Genomic DNA, 11,754 nt, shown 5'->3' with positions numbered 1-11,754 from the left:
GCCTCCTGTTGGTCAGCAGGGGCAGGAGGTGTGGCCTCCTTTATATTTCATCTTATGCATTTACAAAGAGGATGATCCTGAGGGGTCCCTCGGCTTCCCCAGAGTTATTGCCAGAGGGTCCAGGGCAGAACAAAGGTGCTAAACACCCACAGGAGGCAGGTCTGAGGGTGACAGAAGGGAAGAAGGGCGGGCTCTGGATGAGCGGTCTCCTGCGGACCTACGGGAGGGGCCCCTCCCTCCTCCACTTTGGCGGGGGGCGGGACAGCCGGGGCAGCCGGGTCTCTGATTGGAGAAAGGCGACTAGTGACGCTGATTGGGCGAAAGCTTCGTACACTGCCTCCTCTCACCGCCTCCGATGTACGCATGCGCATGGCGCCTGTCAACCATTCTGGGCTTGGTGGTGGCGAGCGTTATGTGACATGGCTGCCCAGGGAGGGGAGGCAGGTACTGGAGTGTTAGGGTGCTGGATGACGATGAAGGAGACGGAAGAGCAGCGCTGAGCGAGAAGAGGCCCACCAACCTGGGTCGTGGGCGGGGAGAGACTGAGCATGCGCAGGAGCTGAACTGTAGTTCAGCCGGGCGGGCCGTGGGGATGCTGTGGGTGGGGTGAGTGTGGCTGAGACTGCGCATGCGTAGAGGGTGAACCGCGAGTCATCGATATTGTGGGCGGCGCCCAGGGAGGCGGAGCAGAGTATTCATTGGGATTCCTAGAGAGAGGCTGAGCATGGGAGGTTTCTGAGAAGCGGGAGGTGAGCGGCGCTGGGAGATGAGCCTCTGCTGGAGGGAAAGAGAGGAGCGCAAGTTTTGGGGGAGTCGGGGAGCTTGGTGCCCCCCCCCCGACCCCCGCCCAGACCGGGCAGTGCTGGTTGTCTCCCCCGGAGGGCAGGTTCGGTTTCCCCTTTGTCTCCCCAGCACCTGGTACACGGCAGGGCATGATAAGTCCTCGTGGATGATCGATTTCCCCTTTGAGTGGCCTCCTGGTTTGCCCCAGCATGAGGCAGGAGGCGTGGGAGGAACGTGCCAGGGGCGGACAGTGCCCAGTGGTTGTTCCGGGCTGGACAAGGAGAGAGGAGCGGAGGCCAGAGCAGGAGGGATGGAGGAGCCTCCCTTGGTGTTTCTGTAATGGGCTTTTCTCTGGGGACGCCGACAACAAAAGCCCAGCTCGGATCGAGGCTCTGCTTCAGATGACCCCTGCCCCTCGGCCAGTCCAGGGGCCAGTGTCTGCGTCCTCCTGCTCTGAGGAGGTCGAGTCTGCGGGATCAGTGTGTTTGGGCATATCCGTTTCTCTGTGCCACCTCCCGAGGTTCTTTGTGATGGTTTGACATCTCTCACTTCATGGGCTTCACACTGGGCCACGTGAATGCCCCGCGTTTCCAGTGCCCCAGGTTTAAGCTCTGTGGTTCCAACATAAATAAGGGGATAGGCAGCCAAGCCGCCTTCATGAGATCAACTTAGTTGGCCCAGGTGAACTACATCTCATCCTATGAAAGCCTGTCAGATAGGAGACTGCAGAGCTGCTGTCTGTGGTCCTGAAGGGATCGAGGAAACCGGACCCAGGCAGGGCGCTAAAGAGAGGTCAAAGTAAGGGCTTCGCGGTCTAATCGGGGAGACAACATGCAGACGACTGTGTGCAAACCACACATACAGGCTAAGGTGAGGAAAGTCTCTGAGTGGGGAAGGACAGATGTCCTGATCTCCCCAGAAGGGAAGAGAATAGGATTTGTACATGACAGGCCTATTGTCCGACTTGGAGCAGATGATAAAATTTCCAGATTCTAGCCAAGCATCTGGCATCCTCTTCTTGTAAAGTAGGTGGAGAGGTGGGCAGTAGACACGGATAGCAAGGTGGCTGTGGCCAGGATAAGTGACTGTTCCCAAATAGTCCAATCATTCAGTACCGGTTCCGTTAACTTGAAAGAAGAGCTTTGTGGTCCGACTCAGGAATCAGCTGAGATGGGTTTTTGGTTTTCCGTTTTTTTCTCTTTGACTCCTTAGTGCCTAACACAGGGCTTGCCATGTAATAGATCCTAAACAAAAACTTGTTCGTTGATGGATTGGCCTTGTGCTACTCAACGTGTAATCATTCTTCGAGGAAGACATCTGCCGAGCCACTTCTCAGGTGAGAAAAAGCTGCTTTCTGGACCTGCGCTCTGTCTGGGGGAATGTGCTCTGTTCACTGGCGTGAAGGTGGAGCTTTGGGCAGCTGTTGTCCATGGGTCCGTCTCCGATCCTGGCTGGAAGCGGCTCTGCCTTTGCTGCACCATACCCTTCCTCAGTAACCAGGTTGAGAACTGTCCCCAGAGTATGGCAGGGTGGAAGGGGACACGGCCAGCTGGTTGGATCTGGGAGGGCTGAGAGCCTCTTCATGCTTCCCTTTTCTTCCCTAGCTTTGCTTTCTGAGGACACTGGGCTTCCCCACAAGAGGAGCAAAGAGAGGAACGGAGCACTCCTGGGTTCAAGGTGAGCTGGAGTTTCCTTTCTTTCCTGACATGCCAGGGTTCTTCCTCTCTGTCTGTGACCTCTCCTCTGCAGCCACAGGCTCATTCGGCTCCTGGCCTCCAGGCACTGATCTTCCCAGTCAAACCTTCGCACGCTTTCCCCATTAATCTGGCTCGTATGAAAGGCCTTCCCCATCTCACCACCACCTTCCTTTCTCAGCCATAAAGCTATACCCAGACTCCACTCTGCTCCCAGTGGGTCACTTTGATTGACTTTTCTCATTCTCTTCCCACATCTTCCCCAGAGTGATAAGATCATCTGAATGCCCCAACACACCCAACTCTACCTACCACTCTCCTGCCCTATAGTCAATGAAGACTGGCAGATACTGGGATAACTCGACTCCTGGGCTCCACCTGGGACAGTCGTCCACAAAGCTTCTTTTGCCTTGTTTTCTTCTGCCGCTGGAGCTGACAGAAGCATCAGCGTGAGTCCACTGGCTCCTGCCCAGCCGAGGCTCCGTTGTCTCTGCTGCTCTCGATGGTGGTGTGTTGGGCTACCTTGGTCCTCTTGTTCAGTACTTGGGCACATCCAGGCCTTCCTAATCTCTTGAACCACCCCTGTGGGTGAGGTTCAGACACTGGGAGACCCCACAGTAGTTCTGCTGTCATCCAGAAGGAACTTTCCACTGTAGAGCATTTGATTCCATAGTGTTATACTTGGTACAGAAATCACATCAGAAGTACCATTTGTGGGGACGGGTGAAACTGCAGGCATTCTGAAAAAGATCTCAGGGTTTTAGTGGACTGCAAGCTCAGTAGGAGTCAGTACTTGTGATGCAATAGTGAGAAAGGCTAGTGTGACCTTGAGCTGCATGAAGACGGGCAGAGCATCCAGGACTAGGGAGGTGACAGTCCCTCTGTCCATCCTTGGCCCTTGTCAGGCCTCTCTGGAGCATTGTGTTCAGGTTTGGAGACCTCAGCTGAAGAAGGGCATTGATAACCTGGAGAGTGTCCAGAGAAGGCCACCCAGGAGGTAGAGGGGCCTTGAGTTCCTGTCATAGGAGGCTCGGCTGAAGGAACAGGGCCTGGGGAGCCTGAGGAAGGGAAGGCCGACCCCGAGGCTAGAACCAGGGCCCAGGAGGCAGAATTGGCAAAGAGGCCAGTTTAAGCTTAAAAGCAAGGAAAGGCCCTGGCCGGGAGAGCCGGCCCAGGGGGATGTGGGCATGGAGATTCCATTCTGGGGATTCTTTGTCCTGGATGGTCACGAGGCCCCTTTCAGCTCTCCCAGTTCTTCAAATCGGAAGGCTTTTGCATGAACAAACTGAGAACGGACGTGGCCTCTGGGAGTGTTGTCTGTTTTGGCCGCCCTGTTCTCTGGACGCAGGCCGACCACGGTACTTTTCACTGGGATTATTGCTGTGATGTGTCTTTCCCATCCTTTGTGTGTGTGTTTTTAGGCAGAACATAATATTTTTTCATTTTTCCCTCTTCAATTTTATCGCCTAAGATTTGGTCCATCGAGCTAGTCCATGGAGACGTTTTGGGTCTTCATGTGATGAGCTTTACCTTTGTGTCTTTGTGCAAAATAATGCTAGAAATACCAGCTGATGAGCTGTGGGCATTGAGCATCACTAGTCTCCATCCCCTCCTTCTTGAGGCCTCTCCGGATCCCTCTCTCCATCCCTTTCTTGCTAGGAACCCTCTCCAACATATATTTAGAACACATACATGTTGTTCCCCCCCATAGAATGTAAACTCTCAGAGGGACAGGGCACTATCTCTCCTGCCTGTGGCAGCAGGCCATTGCCCTGGTGTTCACCCAGCTTGCCATCCTCGTGATCTCACAGACCAAAGCTCTCTTCCCTGGCACCAGTCCCCTCTCGGTATTGACTCTCCGTATGGAAGTGGTGGACCCAGTGCTTGGCACGTACTAGGCATCTATAGCCTGAGACAGGTGCTTTGGACAGCCTGCCAGAATCACGAACCAGTCAGTCAACAAGAGATTATGATGTACCTACTCTGGCAGGGGCGTCTAAAGATAGAAACAAGAGTCCCTGTTTCACAGAACTCATATTGTTTCATGAGAAAACCTTCCTCTTAAGCTAAAACCGATATACCAATGATGAAATTTTGGGTTGAGTTAGTCAAATATTTGAGTGTCCCAAATTAAACTCTCATCTCAGGTTTCAAGTAGATAACCGATAGACTTAGGGTCCTGCAAGAGGTGTGGGCAAATGAAATAATTAGCAGTAGTATAGAAGAGGGATCTGTCTGAGACAGTTGGGTGGACCAGAATGAAATTCATGATAGAGAAGGCTCTTAAGGGAAAGAAGGAAATGGAACCAACTCCCATTGGATGACATCAGCCCTGGACAGATGGGGTGGAGAAGTTGCTAAGGAGTTGGCAGAAGATGAGGGAAAGGGTTGCCACGAGTTGTGAGGATTCTGTTGAAGGTAGGGGGAATATGTAGTGTACCCCGTCAGAATGCAGTTCTAGACTTTTTTTGGAAATGTTAGTGGTGGAGAAAGTCAATGGAGAGGTGACTGGACGACTGACAGGGAAGAAGGGCTTCGGGAAGATGGAGTCTGGTGTCCGGTGAGCACTGGGAAGCCACCAGGCTGGACTGACCTCCTCCTTCCTTCTTTCTTCTCCAGAGCCTGCCCTTGCCTGAGACAGAAGCACAGAAAAAGGATGTCTTCTGGGCTGCTGACAGCCAGGTCCCAGGTGAGCTGAGGTTTCCTTTACAGAAATACAGTTTCTTTTCCCTGCTTTTGGATGGTCTGGGCTCATCCACGGTCCATGCACAGTCTTGGGCCTCAGTCATTCTCCTACTGATGGCTGATTGAAAGTTCACAGAATCTCAGGAAGAAGCTATAAGGTGTACCTGGCAGTGGAGCACATTCTGCCGGGGGGGGGGGGAAGGGGGGAGTCCAGGCTCTCTTCCGAGCCTCTGGTGAGGAGGGGGAGACCCCTCGGAGCCATCCCACTGCCCTCGGGAATCCCTTTAGTCTTTCCTTAGGCTACAATGACACGGTCTTTTCTGCAAGTTCCACCCATTGCTCCAACTTGTCCAGTCTGGAGACAAGCAGCAGCAGCAGGAGGAGTTTCGTCTGTCTTCTGTGTGTTAAAATGGCAATATCTGAGTAGAACTTTTCTGTTTCCCCCACAATAAGCTCCAGACCCTAACATCCCTAGTTCCTTCAGACTTGGTCATTCTCCTCCTGTGGCCACTCAACAGTTTCTCCGTGTCCTTCCTTCTCGTGGCACTAGAACTGGAACGAGATTTCATGGCGGGGGGGTTGACTGGGGAGGTGTCTGGGGAGCCCTTCATCACCCTAGTGTTGGACAGTCTGACTCCTAAGACTCCACACCACGGCACTATGGCACGGCACCACGGCATGCGCGTGCTCACTTGTAGTGAGCTTGATGCCCACTGATACAAACCACTGCCTCGTCCCTAGCTTGTATTTGTGCTTCTGGTTTTTTCACCCCCATATGTCTTTACCTTTGCCTCCATCCAGTTTCATCACTGGATTCAGCCCAGGGCCCTAGCCTTGTTTAGTCCTGGTATTCACTGCATTGGCTGTGCCTTGCAGCTACATCTCCCTTTGGGAGATGATTTATCAGTATGAATTCGATCAATAAAGTGAAACTCTCTTAATGGTACAGGGTTGAATACAAAATGGGGCATGTGGTAAATTGGTTTCATAGAATTAATTTAGAGATCAGAGAGATGGCCGTGGGGCTCAACCCGTACCCAGAACAGAATCCCCACTGGCATATTTGATAGGTCGTTGTCGGCCTCCAGTTTAAGACTCCTGAGGAAGGGGAGCCCGCTAGCCCTGAGGATGGCCATGCCACCTCTGGCAGCAAGCCTCAAGATGCCTCTTGGCAGTTTCTACCCTCTGCTTCTTACTCTGTTCTTTAAGGCCAAACAGAAGAAATCTTTTTTGTTTTTTTGGCAGGGCAATGAGGGTTAAATGACTTGCCCAGGGTCACACAGCTAGTGTCAAGTGTCTGAGGCTGGATTCAGACTCAGGTCCTCCTGAATCCAGGGCTGGTGCTTTATGCACTGCGCCACCTGGCTGCCCCTGGAACAGAATAAATCTAATCTCTCGTCCATATGAAAAAGCAGCCAGAGACTCTTCAGTGCCCATGCCGATATGGCATCCTCTGACTGGCAGGTAGAGGCATCGACAGCCTGGCACTTGCCTCCCCTTCCAGTCTTCTTACACCTGCCTGACGCCACACCTTTGCCCTGGCCGGGCCTCACGCCTGGTTCGCTCTGCCTCCGCTCCTGTCTTCTGCAGGATACCTTGTCCTCGGCTCTCTTTCCGTCTGCTCGGTGGGTCTCTTGTCTGCACGCGGTTATTTCCATGTTGTCTCGCGTTGGAGTGTAAGCCCTGCGAGGACACTCAGGGCAGTTCCGGGCCAGAGACGTGCCCACGTGCTGTGGACGGCCGGGGTGGCCGGGGTGGCCGACTGCAGGAGGCGGAGAAACGGGCAGTGCGCGGTCTCCCGGTCTCCCCGGAGGCGGCTCCGAGTCCATTCCTCCCGTGTCTGCTCAGCTGGACCCCGCAGAGCTTCCCAACAGCCAGGACCACTTTCCTGAAGTCCCTGCGCTCTGCTCGCTGCCAGGGCGCGGTGTTACAGGGGACCCCTCGGCACCCGGTGCCTGGTTATCCCCCACTTGGGCTGTCTTTCTGATGACCCCCCCTCCCCCCTCTTCCCCCTCCCCCCCATCTCCTCTCCCCCTCCCCCCTCCGCCTCCTCCCCCTCCCCCTCCTCTCCCCCCCTCCCCCTCTCCTCCTCCCCCTCCTCCTCTCCCCCTCCCCCATCCTCTCCCCCTCCCCCCCTCCCCCCTCCCCCTCTCCCCCCTCCTCCTCCTCTCCCTCCTCCTCCTCTCCCCTTCCCCCTCCTCCTCTCCCCCTCCCCCCTCCTCCTCCTCTCCCCCTCCCCCTCCTCTCCCCCTCCCCCCCCTCCTCTCCCCCTCTTCCCCCTCCCCTCTCCTCCCCCTCCCTCCCACTCCTCAGGCCCTCCCTCCAAACCGCCTTCTCCATTTGCTTCTCGCTCCCCCCCTTCCCCCCAAAGCCTCTGACAGAAGCCAGGAGGCGATCTGGGGGTCAGCATGGAGTATTCAGGCCCCTCAGTGACTTGAGGCCTCCTCCCCGCACATCCTGCCAACTCCGTGGGTCTTCTGTGAATGATGAGTGGGTGGGCGCTACATGGGTGGTCATGCGCTTAATGTTTCAGCACCCAGTGACGTTCAGGGATGTGGCCGTGCACTTCTCCCTGGATGAGTGGCGACGCCTGAGCCCGGCCCAGAGGACGCTGTACCGGGACGTGATGCTGGAGAACTACGCGAACCTGGTCTCTGTGGGTGAGGACGCGCCCGGACGTGATGTCTGCGGGCCCCCCCCCCCACCTCTGCCTCCTGAGGGGCTGCCTGAGGTTTTGTTTAATGTCCAGGAGTCATACAGGCATACGCAGATGCACACACGTGTCCGTGTATTTAATGCACATATGCACACATGTGCAATATACACGCGTCTATATGTATTGTGTGCACAACTATGTGTGTATAAGTAGACAGGTGGGAGACAGAGGGAGGCAGAGACCCGTGGACTGGGAAGCTGATCATTGTGGGGCAGGGTCTGAATCCTTGGGAGGTTTCTGCCCCCTGCCCCTGGGTCCGTGGGCAGCTCCCCTAGTCTTTACTTTTCAGTCATATCTTCTTGGTAAAGTCACAGGGCATAGAGCTGAAGACAAGCAAAGATCCCCCTCTCTTAGCAGGCTGGGGATGGGATGACTGAATTTTCTTTCCAAGTCCTATCAGATATGTGGCAGGCCCTTGGATATCCTTGGGAAGCCCTTCACCCCATCGTCTGCACCTTCTTACTGGCTCTTCTTTTTCCCGAAGATAAAGAGGCCAGGCTTGGATCCTGAGAGCTCTTCATCTCAAAGCCTTTCCTCATTGTGTCTCCAGGAGCCAGGCCTCCAGTATCCAAACCCAATGTGATCTCCCTGTTGGAGAGAGGAGCGGCTCCCCATAAGCCTAAGGGAAAAGTCCCAAGAAACACCTCCCCGGGTGAGTGAGTGACAGACAACCTGGGAGGGTTCTGGTTATTCAGACTGAAGCCCAGTTGAATGATTGGCCAGGGAATAGCACAGCCCTAAGGCACTTGGGGAAGACCTTGGGCTCCAGCTCCCTTATCTATTTTCACCTTCTTTTTGAGCAAAACTGTTGCTGACCTCTTTCTGTCCCTCTCCCACCTGTTCCCATTCTCATAGAAAGTAATGTTGTCTCTCTTTGTGTCATTTGGGGAAACTTTTGTATTTCTTTGAGTTTAATTTTTAAATTTGTAATAAACATTTTTATTTAAAGTTTTGAGTTCCAAATTCTATCCCTCCATACTTCCCCCTCTCCCTGAGGTGACAAGCAATCAGATATAGGTTATACAGTGCAATTATATAAACATATTTGGAAAAACTATATAAAAATTCTATATATTGTGCTGATTTGTATGTGATCCCTCCCTCTTTTTCATTGGTCACTCCCAGGCAACAATGGATGAATAGATAAAGGAAATAAATAGGTAATTTCCCAAACAAGAAACACAAATTGTGAGTAATCTCTTGAAATAATGTTCAACCTCACTAATATTCAGGAAGTGAAAATGAAAGCATCTTTAAGGTCTAAAACTACCTGATATATTGGCAATGATTAAAATAAGGAATGGAATTCCGACTCGGAGATTTGTGGAGGGAAAGGTTCATTCATTCATTGCTGGTGGATTAATTTCCTGGTTTTTTGTATTTCTGAGATTCCTAATTTCCCAAATCATAGGTCATTTCAAGATGCATGAAGCCATTCCTTGATTGCTTCACACGGGGTTCTCCCATACTTTTGTCTTGAGGTCTTTTCTTCTTCCTTTCCATAACATCCCATGGTTGGACTTTGGTCAGTGGGGCCTTCTTATAACATGTAGCCATTTTCTTTTCCAAAAAGATGGTCCCCCATTCACTGCTGCAGCCATGATAGAATTAGGTGCCTGTTTCTGCAGAGCCTGATGGGTGTAAAATAGTATCTCAGAGTTGTTTCCTCTGGTATTTTTACAATTATTAGAGAGTTCTAACAGTATGTCAGGTGGGTATTGATCATTTGTGTTTCTTTTGTTGAGAAATCCATAATGCTATTTTGTTATTTCACCACATATCTATTAAGCAACAGAGTTTTCTTTTATAAATGTGTTTCAGTGCCTTATAGATTTTGAATATCTTTTAAAATGGTACTCTTGGGGCAGCTAGGTGGCACAGTGGATAGAGCACTGGCCCTGAGGTCAGGAGGACCTGAGTTCAAATTTGGCCTCAGACACTTGACACTTTAGCTGTGTGACCCTGGGCAAGTCACTTAACCCAGGTCAATTACCTCACCAAAAAACAAAAAACAAAAACAAAAATTGGTACTCTAAAAGTAACTTTTCCTTCTTTAGTCTCATTAGTTTTATTTTTTATATCAATTGGTAAGCATTTATTGAGTGCTTTCTGTATACCAAGCACTGTGCCAAGGTCTGAGGATATTAAAAAAAGGCAAAAACAGCCTTTTTTCTTAAGGATCTTATGTTTCAAAAGAGGATACATGTAAATAGTTAGATGCTTAATTAGGTATAGGGATGGCTGGTGGCACTGTGGATAGAGTGCCAGGCCTGGAGTCAGGAAGAACTGAGTTCAAAACTGTCCTTAGACGCTTACTAGTTGTGTGAGCCAAGAGATGGAGCAGCCAGGAGGCCAGTGCCACTGAACTGAAGAGAACATGCAGGGGAGTTGGGTGCAAGAAGACTGGAAAGGGAGCAGGGTGATGAAGGGCTTCGAGCACTAAGAAGCGCATCTTGAATTGGCCCCTGGAGGTGATAGGGAGCCACTGGAGTTTGTTGAATAGGGGGTGTGACATGATAAGACCTGTCCTGTAGGAAGGTCAGTCTGGTGGCTGAATGGAGGAGCGACTGGACTGGGGACAGACTGGAGGCAGGCCGACCACCTTTCCCCCGGCAGCTGTTGCAATAGCCCAGGAGTGAGGTGAGGACCAGGATGGCGGCAGTGTCAGAGGAGAGAAGGAGTCATATTGAGAGATGCTGCAAAGATGAAATGGACTGGCTGTGGCACCATATTGGATGTGGAAGGTCAGAGGAGCCCAGGAAGGTACCTAGGTGGGAGCTGGAGGCACCTGGCCGGAAGGTGTTGCCCTCCATGGTAATAGGAAAGGCAGGACTGGGGGAGGGTTTAGGGGAAAGATGATAAGTTCTATTCTGGACAGTCCAGTTGGAGATGGGAGATAGATTTGGGCAGAATAGGTAGATTCAAGAATCATCATCAAAAGTGACAGAAGGAGGGGCGGCTAGGTGGTGCAGTGGATAAAGCACTGGCCCTGGATTCAGGAGTACCTGAGTTCAAATCTGACCTCAGACACTTGACACTTACCAGCTATTGTGGTAAGTGTGACCCTGGGCAAGTCACTTAACCCCAATTGCCTCACCAAAAAAAAAAAAAAAAAAGAAGTGACAGAAGGTACCTGAATGATAGGAGATGAGGAAGAGGGGAGAAGAGGATGCTCACAGCAAATGGTCTCCATGTTTTCTGTAAAATATAAAGCCAGGTTCTCAGCTGAGAGAGGGGGAGTAGAGCGAGCCCTGGGAAGTTTGAGGAGGAATGAGGAGGTTCAGAAGATCTGTGCAGAGTGGGAGAGTGAGTTAATGAGGGAGGTCTGGTAGAATTACCTAGCAGCAGTGAGGGCCCAGTGGAGGATGTGCAACAGAACTCTGTAGTCAACTCGGGCAGGACGGCCGCCTGGTTTTCTCCACCTTCATTTCAGTGGCATGTGTGTAGGAGTGAAGGTGCAAATGGGTCAGTGATCCCAGGCTGAGACTTGGCTGGCCATAATCAGGGATATAAGGGGGCCAGGAATTCAGAAGAGGATGGTGTTGAGTTGAATCGTTTCACCGAGGAGTCCAGATGGGGAGGAGAGGAGAGGAGAGCACTGAGGGGTCGTGGTGAGGATGAAAAGCAGAGTTGTGTAAGGGGAAGCAGAGGAAGAGGTGAAACGCTGGTAGATTATGGTCGGATGAGGGGATTTCTGAATTCCCCAACATGGCGGTGGTGCGGGAAGATCAAGAGCAGGAGCGTGTGGCTGAGGAGCCATGGGAAGTGAGAGGTTTGTCATTATGGATGTTGATGTCCCCTAGTGGAAGGGCAGGAGTGGGGCAGGAGAGAAAAGTGACAGCAGATTTGCTGACCAGGAGCCTGCATTCCAGAGAG

The 11,754-nt window shown here is 52.1% G+C and overlaps 1 protein-coding gene and 1 long non-coding RNA gene across 7 annotated transcripts in view; one reads left to right on the top strand and one right to left on the bottom strand.

Annotated features, from left to right (window-relative positions):
• Positions 1-362: 362 nt before the first annotated feature.
• The window catches only part of LOC122751865 (zinc finger protein OZF-like), a 16,052-nt gene continuing 4,660 nt past the window's right edge, over positions 363-11,754 (top strand). For 2 of the 5 annotated variants that reach the window (XM_043999099.1, XM_043999095.1), the window contains exons 1-6: positions 372-606; positions 1,996-2,119; positions 2,388-2,460; positions 5,097-5,166; positions 7,696-7,822; positions 8,429-8,530. In XM_043999099.1, the coding sequence (XP_043855034.1) occupies positions 2,050-2,119; positions 2,388-2,460; positions 5,097-5,166; positions 7,696-7,822; positions 8,429-8,530 (442 nt within the window). In that variant the 5' untranslated portion in view covers positions 372-606; positions 1,996-2,049. Of the gene's footprint in view, positions 607-663; positions 750-1,441; positions 1,654-1,995; positions 2,120-2,387; positions 2,461-5,096; positions 5,167-7,695; positions 7,823-8,428; positions 8,531-11,754 lie in introns of those variants that run through there. The other 3 variants (XM_043999097.1, XM_043999098.1, XM_043999096.1) reach the window with 3 other exon arrangements.
• The window catches only part of LOC122751889, a 16,609-nt gene continuing 13,863 nt past the window's right edge, over positions 9,009-11,754 (bottom strand). For both annotated transcript variants that reach the window (XR_006355808.1, XR_006355807.1), the window contains 2 exons: positions 11,012-11,076; positions 9,009-9,509 (listed from right to left, as the gene is read on the bottom strand). This is a non-coding gene — a long non-coding RNA (uncharacterized LOC122751889). The remainder of the gene's footprint in view (positions 9,510-11,011; positions 11,077-11,754) is intronic.

The sequence above is a fragment of the Dromiciops gliroides genome, chromosome 3, assembly GCF_019393635.1.
Source record: "Dromiciops gliroides isolate mDroGli1 chromosome 3, mDroGli1.pri, whole genome shotgun sequence".
NCBI lineage: Eukaryota > Metazoa > Chordata > Mammalia > Microbiotheria > Microbiotheriidae > Dromiciops > Dromiciops gliroides.
Note: the sequence above shows the minus strand (reverse complement) of the source record. Positions and strands in the feature narration are given on the sequence as shown.